Genomic DNA, 14,115 nt, shown 5'->3' with positions numbered 1-14,115 from the left:
AATTGAAAACTCTTTGCTGTATACATCAGTAACTGCAGGAGGCTGAAATTAATGTTGGTCTTCTAAGAAATTAATAATTATTCAAATGTGTCCTTTATATACAGTGGTATATAGCTGACTAAAGAATGGTTAAATGGAGCATACAGCATCCAAAACCAATGAGTAAAACAATAGAGAACCCATAAATAACTGTTGTACCTGTCTGGAATTAATTGTCACCACTGGCTACACATCAAATTTTATTTCACAATACACCAGTTTATTTTAATTTGGCTGACAAAAGAAAGCATAGCATTATGCAGAAGATTTTTTTTTCCCCTTGATGACTGAATGGAGGGGCAACTTGGAACCTTTTTTTGGCATGAGTAAAAGCTGGGGATAGAGAGGGGTGAAAGTTTAGGGGTCTACTTCCTCTGCTCTCCGATGACTTGAAGTTATTCCAAAAAGAAGATGCAGAGCCCGGTGCCTTGTGCCAGCTGCCAAAGCATTGAGTGTGGGAAAATACCCACCTCTGCCTATCCAAACTTCACTAGACCACCAGGGCCCGATGCCCCCTGAATGGTCCTGTCTGTGGCCTGGTGGATTCAGTCCGTGTTTTGTGTCTTCACAAAGCTTGAGGCCTATTGGCTCGGAAGGAGCTATAAGTATTGAGGTAGAGTTGAATTCACATGTTAGGGATGAATAAAGTAACAGTTTCACAAATTAAAATGTAAAAATAACTAATATAAAATGAGACATCTGGATATGAGGCGTGCTGATTTATGTCCTTTTTGTGAGTTTTGTAACTTATGATTGTATTTCATACCTAGATAATAAATGGCTATTTGAGCTCAGTGCTTGAATTTCTCTGAACGGTAATAAAGCCGATCTTAAATTCAAAACTAGTAATGCGTTTAGGGTTTAAACCTCTGCGTCAAGATCTGTTAAAGTCAAGAAGATAAACACCAAAAGTTAAGCCCAACTACTCCCTGAGACAGAGTCATGAAAAATGTGAAAATATTTCACATTTGCTAAACTGCACTCTAGCACTGGCATACAGTTTGTCTTCTGGAAAGGCTGGATGTCCTTTCAGGTTCAAGAGAAATGTTACGCAAAAATCGCATGCCTCCATGAGCTCCAAACTTAGATAACTTGTCCTTGCAATCGGTCTCCACAGACTGTATACAGTCTGTCAGTATTTCTTAAAAGATAACTGCTTAACATTAAACAGTTGATGATTTGCGACCTTACATGAGCCAGAATGTGGGAGGGATTTTCCTTTTTTTTTTTTTTTTTTTTAGGACTAATGCAAACATGAAATTTGGCTTCAAGTGACGTTAATCACGTCGATGTTCATTCGGTGTGCTGTGTGTGTGTGTGTGTGTGTGTTTGTGTGCGTGCGTGCGTGTGTGTGTGTTTGCTGGGGGTGGGGTGCGTGCGTGCACAGAGGCTGATTGATTGGTGTGATGTAACCCTGGCACTTGCACGTTGTAATGCACTCCTTCTCCGATGAAAGAATGGACTCAACAGCATTTTGGGAGAGACGCCCACACCCGAATACAGAGTTATCCCTCCCTTCTGTGTAAGCGAACATCCAATCCTCTTCCACGTGAGGTTGTACAAGCAACTATTTAAAAGCGTTTCTCAACAAAACCCCATCTAACATTACAATACCATAGAGGGAGGGCGGACTGCTTATACACGTGCAGGGAACATGCATTTGTCGTTGTGAACTCTGCTGATTTAGACTTTGCAAAAAGACTCCAGCATATATCGTGCCTGCTCACGGAAACATCGAAAAGTGTCCAATGATGGCATTCCTGAATCATTTTGCGAGAGCGTACAGGAAGAATTTTCAAGGCGACCGGCTAAATAAGCAGCTGTTCTTCATTTTACGCGCCTTACACAAGTCAGCAGCAAGCGAAGCTTTGGGGATCTCCCCGGCTGGAGAAGAAGCCATGTCACAAGGATTGATCACACCGGCGGATGTCGGCGAGAAAACCAGAATCAAGACCCTGAAGGAGATGCCCGGACCGAGTACCCTGGCCAACCTGATCGAATTCTTCTGGAGGGACGGATTCAGCAGAATTCATGAAATTCAGGTAATGCTGTCCATATGTGCTTTTTGGTGCTTTGTCTCCTTTCGTCAGATTAATTGTTGGTGTTTCTGTTTTTCACCAATGGCAAAGAGGTGGTGTATTCTCGGCGTCTGCAAAATTTTGCCACCTATGCGTAAAATGGCACAGACCGTTGCGTAAAAGCGCGCCAGAGGTTTGGTCACTGGTTTACTTTCCACTCCATGGTACGAGGCTTGTACTAGTCAGCATGTGAGTTACATTAAACCCTGAAAGTTTCCCCCCCCCCATAACAAGATGAAGCAGATAATCTTGTCTTATCTACTGTTTAGTGGTTGCTTATCTGAAAACAGTATCTCAGGAGGAAAGCCTTTTATTGGACTTCTGTTAAATAAACCTTTTTGTAACTGAGGCTAAATTTTACACGTTAAAACATCACAAAATAAACCCACATAATGGGTGGACAATAATCTGTTCATGGTAGCCCCCATTGGTGTTAGTGTCCACTGTTTGTTTGTTCCAGAATTACCTTTTTCTAATTTTGCTTAATGTGTTTTGTAAAAGAAATGTCTTTGGAATTTCCTCTTTCAGCTTTACTATTGCTTAAACTCTTGAACAATCAAAAGGTGTCACACTAAGAAAATATGACATTTCACAACAAGAGATGATGAAAAATTGAAAACTCTTTGCTGTATACATCAGTAACTGCAGGAGGCTGAAATTAATGTTGGTCTTCTAAGAAATTAATAATTATTCAAATGTGTCCTTTATATACAGTGGTATATAACTGACTAAAGACTGGTGAAATGGAGCATACAGCATTCAGAACCAATGAGTAAAACAATAGAGAACCCATAAATAACTGTTGTACCTGTCTGCTTTGTCTCCTTTCATCAAATTAATTTTTGGTGTTTCTGTTTTTCACCAATGACAAAGAGGTGGTGTATTCTCGGCGTCTGCAAAATTTTGCCACCTATGCGTAAAATGGCACAGATCGTTGCGTAAAAGTGCGCCAGAGGTTTGGTCACTGGTTTACTTTCCACTCCATGGTACGAGGCTTGTACTAGTCAGCGTGTGAGTTACATTAAACCCTGAAAGTTTTCTTTTTTTCCTTTTTTTTTTTTTTTTTTTCCCATAACAAGATGAAGCAGATAATCTTGCTATAAAACGCATTGGTTTCAGTCTGTAGAGAAAATGTTTAAAGCTAAAAAGTGGGAAATGTGCGAAGTAGCCAGAAGTCTCAATCAAAATGACAAAACAAGACTTCTGTCTTTTTTTTTTTTTTTTTCCCCAAGCTATGTTACTGTCATGTAAAACTAGAAAATAGTCATTTAATTATATTTATCCTTTTTTTTAAAACACTTTCTGTAGAGATGTTTTTTTTTATTTTATTTTTTATTTGATTTGGAAATTAGTCCAAGTGACAGAGATTAGATAGTTGGTTATTAATACATTTTTATACTGGATCTTTGTAAGAAATTTCAATTAAAACAATATTTGATAAGTCATGACTGAAGCTAAGATAAAAAAAATAGATTGTGGCACACCAGCAGTCTTTCTCAATGGTAATTTGTTAGTAAAATTAGCACTAGTGGTTTATTGAATTAACAGGCGGAGCTGTGTAATAAACAACACTTACCATAGGCTTAATAAAATTAAAAAAAATTTATTCCAAACATAGAAATTCACTGTAACTGATTAAAAACAGCCAGACAAATAAATGTAGTCTATTTTTCAATGGTGGAAGGTGTAAATAATGCCATTGTTACGGACCGGTTCTACAGGCGATATAGTTACACTGCTGCCATGATTGACATACAATACTATTCTGCTGAAATGTGCCTCCTTAACACTATTAGCCAGTTTCATTACATAAGCCTAATAAATTTATATTTCTTAATCTAACAACCAGCATGTATTTGTTATTACATTTTGATTTTAGAAAAGATATGTCACTGTCATAAAGTGAAATCAGTGCTCAATTTGCTCCATTTCCAAAAATCATTTATATCAAAGTCGCATGAATTAAGAATTCTGTCCACTAATTAGTTGTTGTCATTACTGCTTTATAGATGGAGCACAGAAAGATATATGGAAAAATTTTCAAGTCCCGTTTTGGGCCCCAGCTAGTGGTCTCAATCGCAGACCGTGACCTGGTGGCTCAAGTGCTGAGGGCCGAAGGCATTGCCCCTCAGAGAGCTAACATGGAGTCCTGGAAGGAATACAGAGACATGAGAGGCCGTTCCACTGGCCTCATCTCAGCGTGAGTCTCCTGCAACTTTGATCTTTGAGTCTGAATAAAATAAATGACTTTTGGGTTAGATGTAGATGGGCTTGGCAAAAAACTTGGTGTCTCGGCTACATTTCCAGGATCAGCTCACTTCTTGTGTACATGCCGTTCACTTTGTGCCCAATTTAGCATCAATACTCGCAGTTATTCATCAGCTTCACCGCTATCCTTCTTCATAAAAACTAGGATATTATATACTATACATCTGTGTATGTCTTGTTTAAAAATAAGACCATACATTGGAATGCCAAAAATTCACCCCCTTTCCTGTATCCTGTTTTCCAGTGAGGGAGAAGAGTGGCTGAAGATGCGGAGCGTGCTCAGACAGCTCATCATGCGTCCCCGTGACGTAGCAGTCTTCTCTGATGATGTGAACAAAGTCGTAGAAGATCTGATCAAGAAAGTTTGTATTCTGCGCACCCAGGAGTCTGATGGAGCCACTTTAATCAACGTGAATGACCTCTTCTTCAAATATGCCATGGAAGGTAGGTCAAGATCATATGAAGTTTGGTTGTGAAGGAACTGAAAGAAGGGCAGGATGGATTTGAAAATGATAGTGCACTAGGAGATCTGGGAAAAAGGTAGGCGATAGAGGTAATAGCAAAGAGACAATAGATAGGAAAAATAAGAGTAGAAAAAAACCATGTTATTCAATCCCGTCAAATGTGGATTGGGCACATGGCGATGCTTGTCAAGTCCCAACATTCCACTGGCAACTTCTGAAGTTGCCACTATAATAAAAAGGACAAACCAATGATATACACCTATGTTAGATTCTAGTGACTCTTACATCAAACAGTTGAAGGGTAAGGAATCTTTGCTGCAGCTTTCTAACTCTACACAAAAAATTACTAAAACTATGTCTCCTTCCTCCTTGCTCTTGTCTTTACAGGTGTGGCAGCCATTTTGTATGAGGGCCGACTAGGCTGTTTGGAAAATGAGATACCCCAGGAAACCCAAGACTACATCAGTGCACTGCATCTCATGTTCAGGTCCTTCAAGACAACCATGTATGCCGGGGCGATTCCCAAGTGGCTTCGACCTGTCATTCCCAAACCGTGGGAGGAATTCTGTCTCTCCTGGGATGGCCTCTTCAAATTTAGTAAGTAGTTTATGACTTGTATTTTTTGACCACAGGGGGCACTTAAATACTTTTAAGTATACTTGTATGTTGTAGTGGACTGTCTGCCTGTGGATGTGAGCACAGGTGGGTCTACCTGCTAGGCATATCAGCCTGACACACCTCAGACGGTGCAATTGTGCCAGCTGCAGAATCATCAGCCAGGAGCCACAATTCACTAATTTTTCGCTCCTTCCAATCCCCGAACATCTCGAGGATTTGAGTAGCGGTGTGAACATCTCACACCCCCCCCTGTAGCTGGCAAGAAGATCCTTGCTCTACCCATGCCTTGTCCTTTCTTCAGAGCCAGAGGCATCAATGTTCTGCCGCCTCTGCCAGGTCTTTGAGAGTCTTCCTCAGCTTGGAGCCTTTGATCCTAAGAGACTTCAGAAACCGCTGGGTGGATGTTCCAGTGTGGTCTCTGCAACCCACTTTCACTGGATAGGTGAAGGCCTTTCCCTCTGCTTGTGTGCATACAGCCATAAGCGCTGTCCTTTTCCTTATTTCTCTCCATTCCCTCTTCATATGTTCCAGAGCACGATATCTGGTGGTAGGAGGTTGTTGTGATCTCTTGTGTGAACTTAAACTGGTGGTTTTGGTCAGTTCTCATGTTCCACTCCACTCTGGGTGACAGGAGGGATCACACCCCCGTGTTGCTGCTCTGAGCCTCGCCCCCTTGCCTGACAATCTGGATCAGCCACTGTGATGTTGCCAGGCTGGCCCTGTTGGCGCTGTCCATTCTGGCCCTGCGTCAATGCTGTTTTGCAGACAGAGAAGATGTGTTGCAAGCATGGGTTGTGGGAGTCGAAGAGTTGGCAGGTCCCCTTTGAGGAGTACCAGAAGTGCATGTTCTGGGGACTGGGAAGAGAATTGTATGTGGCCCTGATAAGGAATCTCAGCTTGCTTGGGCCATCCTCCACATATCTGCCCACATAACAGTGCTACTGATCAGTCTCCCAGTTTGTCAAGCTCCCTTGCTGCTGTTGGCTCACAGCTTCCCTCTTCCATCTTTACAAATTAAGAAATCACAAGGTCTTTATTTTCTTTGGACCACATCTTAGGTGCTGTTCCCCATCTAAAACCAGCTGTCTGGCTGTGGCGATCCAACAATCTACTGGTGTTTCAGTCTACTGATGGCCTGGTCTACTCACTGCATCACAGTCCACTTGCGTCCTGTGTGAACTTGGGCTTTGGTGTTTTTCGACAGACAGGTTAAGAGATTCTCTCAGCTGGAACACGAGCCTTACCTTCTCTTCTTTATAGCCCAAGCAAATGGGGGTATAAAGGGTGGTTGTAGTTGCTGGCCTTGAGTCCATCTTCAGAGCTGTTGTTTTGGTGATGTCACACAACTTCAGGGTATAGACATTGGTATAAGGTGATCTGGTAACACCAGACACTGAATTTCCCTGGAGGGAAGATTTGGTTGATCTTGCTCAGAGTGCCTTGAGAGCTTGTCAGACAGGTCAGCCGTGGGATTTTCCCGCCATCGACAGAGAAGGAGATTTTATCGTTCGTTACTCCTTTCTGGATTGAGAGACTGTGGGACTCTGCTGGTTTTATTTTCATCCAGGCCCATGTTAGCTGCTCCTCAAGCCTTTTTCCGGAGTCTGGATGTGCATGCTGCTGTCTGAAGCAGAGTGGTGTCATCATCCTTGTAGGTTTATAAGGCTGGAAGTCGTTGACTTCACTGGGATCTGACTAATCGGACCATCTGTCTTCCACCAATTAGGATGATCTCAAATGCTGCTCTGAAAGAGATGGAAGAGATGGAACAACCGATTTCTATCCCTTTCTTCAGCTAGTGCCAACCATTTGAGATCTCCTGGGTTGTGTAGCGGACACGGAAGTTGTTGAAGTAGTTTGCTACTAGGCTCTGGATGCATGGTGGTATATGGAAGAAGCTAAGAGCGAAAGTGATGAGCTAGGTTTGTTCCCCACCCTAAAAGTGGGGAACAGACCTGTAGGCATTTGCCCTTTCCAACCAAATTACGTGGAGATCTGATATGCTGCAGTAACTAGAGTATGTTCATATTGAAAGGGTTTTCAGCAATTTACCACTGCACTTCCAAGTTTGGAGACTCGCAAGAGACGGACTAAAAAAAGAAAATTGGAGCAGAGGAGGCCGAGATATCCTGACATAAGGATCAATCTCCAAAATCACTGGATGCTATGAAGGCTTTGTTATGAATTTTGATCCCAGCTTAAACTTGGATTAGCCTAAAGCCATCATCAGGAGTTATTTTTCTCAGACTTGACCAAGCTTCTCCAGAGCCACAGAAGTTTCACAGACCAAGGGAACTCCCCATGGCAAATAAGCTAACATTCATGTGTGAAATTGGTGTAAAACCCCTTTAAGATTTGCTCTCCTTTTTTTTTTTTTTTCTTTTTTTTTTTTTTTTCTTTTCTGAGTGACCAGAAGGGCTTTTATTGAAGTTATGACTTTTAAAGGGCACAGAAAAATTTATTTTTTTAATTTATTAAAAAAAACAATATATACAATAGCCACTTTCACTGTATTTTCTAGAGTAGTTTTTTCCAGTCCAATGAGGTAATGCCAAATCTTTCATCTTTTTAAAATCATAAATAGTTTTCAGTGTATAAACATGTTGGATAATGCTTTTCCGGCGGTACTTTTTAGTATTTGCAAACTTTTTTTTGGATAAATAGCCTTGCATCAATAGAAAGGAATGTTGATTTACATATAAATCTCTACTGCTATACCATGGGACTGTGGGAGTATGGGGTCCCTCTGTTGCATAAGCCGTTCTCTCTTCTCTCCCTTCCTTCACTACCATCCCTCACGTCCCTTTCCCTCCTCACCTCCCCTTAACCACCCCCCTTTCATTCATCCCTCCTTCTCTTTCTCTGTCAAATCCCAGGCCGTATTCATGTTGATAAGAGACTTGCAGAGATCAAGGCCCAGCTGGAGCAGGGAGAGGAGGTGAAGGGGGGGATGCTCACACACATGCTCATTACCAAGGAAATGAATATGGAGGAGATCTACGCCAACGTAACAGAGATGCTACTGGCTGGGGTCGACACGGTGTGTATGCCTGTTTATGCAGGAGTGTTAAAGGATATGTGCATAGAGGGGATTGAGGAGCATGGAGATACAGTGAGTGTGACTTTTAGCAGGAGGTGGAGCGGTTGGGAGTCGCATGTGTGTGTCTGTCTGTGTGTGTGTGTGTGTGTGTGTGTGTGTGTGTGTCTGAGTCAGTGTTGAGTTTCAGAGTCGAGTTTCTGGCGCCACATCCATGCCTGTGTAGCTGTGCCAGCGTCAGGTCAGACCAGTGAATCGTGGGGTTAGACAGTATCCCACTGACAAACTCATTCTCTCTCATATTTAGTTTCTCATCATTTGTCTCTGTCTGTTATGTCTACACAGGGGGGCTTTTGTCTTTTTTTTTTTTTTTTTTTTCTTCCCTCTACGAGATGGCTGCATTGTGTTTTTGCCTGTTCCTACATTAGAACTTAATTGAATAACACACTTGCAAATAATTAAGAATGTTGGCTAATTGTCATGAAGAATTGAAGAATTTTTTTTTTTTAATTTTTTTTTTGGTGAAGTTGTTTACCTTTTTTTAATTGGCAGATTGAAGAATACAGAAATGGGAAAAACTGGAAGGGAGCAGGAACATGGCATGGCATACAACAAAGATCCTGGGTCAGGTTTGGACCCAGGATGTTACTTTTGCTTGGCTGGTGCCTCAGCCCATTGGATAATCAGACACACCCACATGAAACTATTCAACAAGAGACAGAAAATTTATAGATGTTCACAAAAAATATTTAAAATTAAACTGAAAATATTTCTGAGACAAAAACATCTGTTGATCGATAAGGCACACTCAATAAGAATTATTTTCCAACTGCTTCACACTTGACTGGTACGTGTGTGTGTGTGTGTGTGTGTGTGTGTGTGTGTGTGTGCATTTGCATCTGTGTGCATATGTGCTAGCTACTGCTTAATTTGTTTGGGGTACTGTAAGATTAATGAGAATTATGGGTGTACAGTGTTTTGTGCTGAGCTAGGGGCCACGGGATAAAAGGGTGTGTGTGTTTTTGTTGAACTTGTTGCAACGGCCACGTCCTGGTAGGGGGTGGACTTAGCTGAGCCATTACCTGACCCCTTGGTGCAGTTGCTTTTGCTCAGCACACACAAGAGCTGTCAAGACATGTTAGCCACAGCCAGAGTTATAGCACAGACTGGGCAGAGGTGAGATGAGGGGGAAAATAAGGGGGTGGGCCTGAGGTAGAGGAACTCTCCCATGACATCTCGTCTTATTATGTGTGTAATATTGTGTGGGTCATTTTATTCATAATTAAAAATGAAATGACCCACACAATATGACGAGATGTGGGCTGGGGTTGCGAGGCATACAGTACGGGAAGTAAAGATATGATGCAAATTCAGGAAAGATGACACCAATTTTCATATCATTTGCTCAACTGCCCACGTCGTTGAAATTAAAATGTCAGTGATGCGTGACTCAGAAAAAGAATGAGTTGGAACAATTGAGAACAGTAAGATAACTGAAAGAAGTGGGTACTGTGGTTACGGTAGAGGAAAGAGGAAATGAAAATGATCAGGGTGTGTCTGATGAGAAAGGACAAGAATGTATGGGAAATGTTAGGAGAGGGAGCCCACTGTGGAGGGGAGAGAGGCGGTGAGATCAGGCAAGGATATATAGGAACATTTAAAAAGAGTGTGAGGTAGAATTGCTTTAAGATTATTTTATCACTGTAATGCTGTTAAAAGTGGAACAACTGAATATATTTAATCTAGTTAGAGTTGGGTGAGATTGGATGAGAGTGAGTGATGTAAAATAGGGGGCAAAGGGCTGAGATTGCAGCTGGTGGAGTGGACATGAGTGTCTGCTCAGCATGTGGAATTGGCCCCCCTCTCCCTCAAAGCATGTGTCCCAACACTTATGCAACATCAAAGAAACTCTTATATCAGCTTGAATTGCAGTCAAGTGTGTTGCAAAACATTAAAAAGGCAACATCTCTAGAGAGATTTAATGAAAACGCTAAAGAATGATATTAATCTACCACACATTCAAAGAGGAGTGTATACAACAAATTTGTAAAAATACCCTTTTCTATCCTCCTAGACATCCTTCACCCTTTCGTGGGCATGCTACCTGTTAGCGCAGCATCCTCATATACAGCAGCAAATCTTTACGGAAGTGACAAGGACTCTGGGACCAGGAACAGTTGCCACAGCTGACGATGTCCCCCGTCTGCCTCTCATCAGAGGACTTGTCAAAGAGACTCTCAGGTTTATTTCTTCTCTAGCTGTTTTTTGTCACTAACTTGCAATGTAAGAAACAACTCAGCAATAGCTAGACTTTAAGAATGTGTGCTTGCCTTTCTTTAGTATGGTCACGTCTTTAATTTGTTCACTATCTATCTCTATGTCCGGTTTTCACGTTCTCTCAGAATTAAAATGTGAGAAGAGCAATGTATAGTGCTGTTGAATAACAGTCTTTGTTTCCCCCCTCCCTGGGAGCAGACTTTTTCCAGTTCTCCCAGGCAACGGAAGGATTACCCAGGATGACTTGGTGGTGGGCGGATACTTCATCCCCAGAGGGGTAAGACAGATAGAGGCATAGTAGATGCGAGTCTTCTGGAGTGTGCGTGTCCTGGAGAAAAAGTGTAACCACCAGAGTCAGCCAAAACCATTACAGTGGATAAGATGTAACATGATCTTCTATTAATCATGAATCTGACTCTTCTTCTCTTGCCCAGATGTATCTACAATAGCCCAGCTGTTTTCAGTACACATCTTAGATTTTTTTTGTTTTTGTTTTCTCACTTTGTTAGACTCAGTTGGCCCTGTGTCATTACTCCACATCTTTGGATGAAGAGAGCTTTGCTAATGCTTCAGACTTCCGACCGGATCGCTGGATACGGAAAGATTCCACAGATCGTGTTGACAATTTTGGCTCTATTCCCTTTGGCTACGGCATCAGGAGCTGCATCGGCAGGAGAATAGCAGAGTTAGAGATGCATCTAGCTCTCACAGGGGTAGGGAATTAATCCACACTTAGCTACACACATGTTCGAAATTTGTCTTAAGGAATGAATGAATGAAGTTTTTATTATTGTCTTGCATACAACTCTGCCCAAACTCTACAAGACACCATAAAGCCATACAGTTTAAGCCAGATCCAGAATGTTGCTTATAGACTTATAACAATAAGAAAAAAAAGAGAAACACCTCAACAAAGGCGTTTAACCAAAAACCCATTCAAAAAGCTCATCAACTTTGGGACGAGGGAACCGGAGGGGCAAAAATGCTAACCTCTTTCTGGGTTTTATGACTCTTTCCTGCAGCACTCCATTGTTCCCTCTTCCTGGCTTTTGAGACAAACTTAGCAAGCCCAAACACTAAATTTAAATAATTCCAATTGTTGATCATCTGTACAGCAGAATATTTCAGGGTTTTTTCAAGCCATTTCAAGGAAAGTTGACATTCTTGAATCACCATAGTATGAACAGTTTAAAAAATAAATAAATATGGGTTTAACCCACCCGACAGCCACACCCCAAGTCACACAGCTTACGCAGTCCCTGAATATTTTAAAATCCGCCAACGTAAATGACCAGAGGAAGTGTACCAGTTCCCAGCTGTGCTACTAAAGGTCTTTGGCTTCCTGATAAACACACTTATAAATGCACTCGCAGACAATGTGTCACTTTTTTAAAATGACTCATACGGCTTGATTGACATCAGTGTCTTTGCTCCTTGTGCAGCTCATTCAGAGGTTCCGCATTGGCTTATCTCCTCTCACTGCTGATGTTAAGGCCAAAACCCATGGCCTACTCTGTCCTGCTACCCCCATCCACTTGCAGTTCATCGACAGGGAAAACTAGACGCTGACTCCTCTCCACAAGGTCTTCTGCACTGCATGTTTTTAAAGTGCTGATTCATTATTTGGGTGTTTTTTAATACACTGCTTTTAGTACACCTTCCACTGTTTAGATTTTAGATACCAAGCTCAGACTGAGGTTTTACTCAGGCAAGAAATGTGTCTCACCTCCTGTTTGGTAGCGAGGAGGACACAAAAATAGTACTGGACCAATAATGTAAAGATAAAAGCTGTTTTGTATGTATATTATTTGTACTTAGTGAAAAACCACTTCAATTTGTTTGGACTGTTAATCCTTCCATTCATCCTATTCAAAATAGGGAGTGGAAAAACGAACTATAACCTATATACTTAAATTGTATCCTTTTTATGTTAAAGTGCATGCATGTATGTAATAATGTCTGCACACACATTAATGCATAATCACACTGTTTCCGTCTTAAGTTTGAGAAAGCAGTTCATTGAGAATGTACTGATAAGTAGCTGTTTTTAGAAGTATGTATATAATGAGCTTTGTGTTTGATGCTTATGTTTTCTCTGTGTTGGAAACCAAAATATTTTAGAAGGTTGCTTTTCTCTGGCACCACAATTTCTTTTCATTCATGCTGCAGAAGAACATTTAATCACTACAGTGGCATTACATCAGTTTAATCCATGTATTGTGTATCCATACACAGTTAATTGAGGGGGGAATAAGGGTTTATAACAGTTATATCCTCATCCTGTCAAGCTGAACTAATGAACTATTATAAACTAAATTAATCAAAAAGTGTGTTGCTCAACGAGGGAAAATGCACATCTTTATTCGTACAATCTATTTGGATCAAAAAATGCGTTCAATATTTTGGGTGTATATGATGTTTGTGTGAATACAAGTATTTTACCAGAATATCGCTTACATTATGATTTTATTGAGAGGGATAATGTATGATACAGAACAGTTTGTTGCAAGGGGAAGAGACAAGTTGTTGTTGGATTGTGCCATTTTGAAAGATCACACTGCAAGGAGGAAAATGGAAAACACTTTAAGTCTTTGTATTTATCTGCTCCTATGTCTATTTGTACGTTGTTACTGTAGTAAACGTGTGTGTGTGTGTGTGTGTGTGTGTGTGTGTGTGTGTGTGTGTGTGTGTGTCTTTTGTCAAGATTTTTAAGTCCATAATACTTTTAAAGTGTCAGTTTTACGGTGTACAAAAGGTAGAACATTAGAAAGCCATAGCTTAACACATTTATAAGTATTACAAATGCATAACAATGGAACAAAACCAGAGATGAATAAATAAAACTAATCTTTACTTTGTAGTTTTTGGGAGTGAAGTTCCTAAGTCCTTGAGGTAGATGTAAATTCACACCAATGCACTGATGTAACCAATAAATACATGAATCAACTGATTCAAAATATTTTGCACCCAAACATTGTTCAAAACCACAGATTTTCTTAAATTCGATTCATTTTTAAGATCCTGAGATGTACAAAAATACCACACATGTCATATAAATAGCATGGACATTATAAAATGATAGACAATACATCTAAATAGATAGTACTGTATATGTAAACCATGTAATAATATTTATATAAAATAATGTGACTTTTGTATCATGACTGAATCACTGATTAAAAAAATAAATAAATATAGTTAACTTTGATTAAAGTTTGTATATTTCTTCTTCTTCTTACCGGTGGATGTTTATCTTTGCATTTTTATGTGACCCCTGCTCTGTAGCTTTGGTTCCTCTGAAAAAATGTCCCTGTCCTAAGTGACTCAGTCATCC

The 14,115-nt window shown here is 40.7% G+C and overlaps 1 protein-coding gene across 1 annotated transcript; it reads left to right on the top strand.

Annotated features, from left to right (window-relative positions):
• The first annotated feature begins 1,452 nt into the window (after positions 1 to 1,452).
• Positions 1,453 to 13,950, top strand: LOC120793403 (cytochrome P450 27C1). The gene is made up of 9 exons (XM_040133493.1): positions 1,453 to 2,081; positions 4,127 to 4,317; positions 4,630 to 4,829; positions 5,237 to 5,446; positions 8,344 to 8,507; positions 10,579 to 10,745; positions 10,980 to 11,058; positions 11,291 to 11,494; positions 12,224 to 13,950. The coding sequence occupies exons 1-9, from the start codon at positions 1,788 to 1,790 to the stop codon at positions 12,341 to 12,343; spliced, it is 1,629 nt and encodes a 542-aa protein (XP_039989427.1). The 5' UTR covers positions 1,453 to 1,787; the 3' UTR covers positions 12,344 to 13,950.
• The last annotated feature ends 165 nt before the right edge of the window (positions 13,951 to 14,115 follow it).

Source organism: Xiphias gladius, chromosome 1 (assembly GCF_016859285.1).
Source record: "Xiphias gladius isolate SHS-SW01 ecotype Sanya breed wild chromosome 1, ASM1685928v1, whole genome shotgun sequence".
Taxonomy (NCBI): Eukaryota; Metazoa; Chordata; class Actinopteri; order Istiophoriformes; family Xiphiidae; genus Xiphias; species Xiphias gladius.
Note: the sequence above shows the minus strand (reverse complement) of the source record. Positions and strands in the feature narration are given on the sequence as shown.

Coding starts and splice junctions, on each gene's coding strand:
- LOC120793403 (XM_040133493.1), top strand. CDS start 1,788: ATGATGGCATTCCTGAATCATTTTGCGAGAGCGTACAGGAAGAATTTT. Junction 2,082..4,126: donor GCAGAATTCATGAAATTCAG/GTAATGCTGTCC, acceptor ACTGCTTTATAG/ATGGAGCACAGAAAGATATA. Junction 10,746..10,979: donor CTTGTCAAAGAGACTCTCAG/GTTTATTTCTTC, acceptor CCCTGGGAGCAG/ACTTTTTCCAGTTCTCCCAG.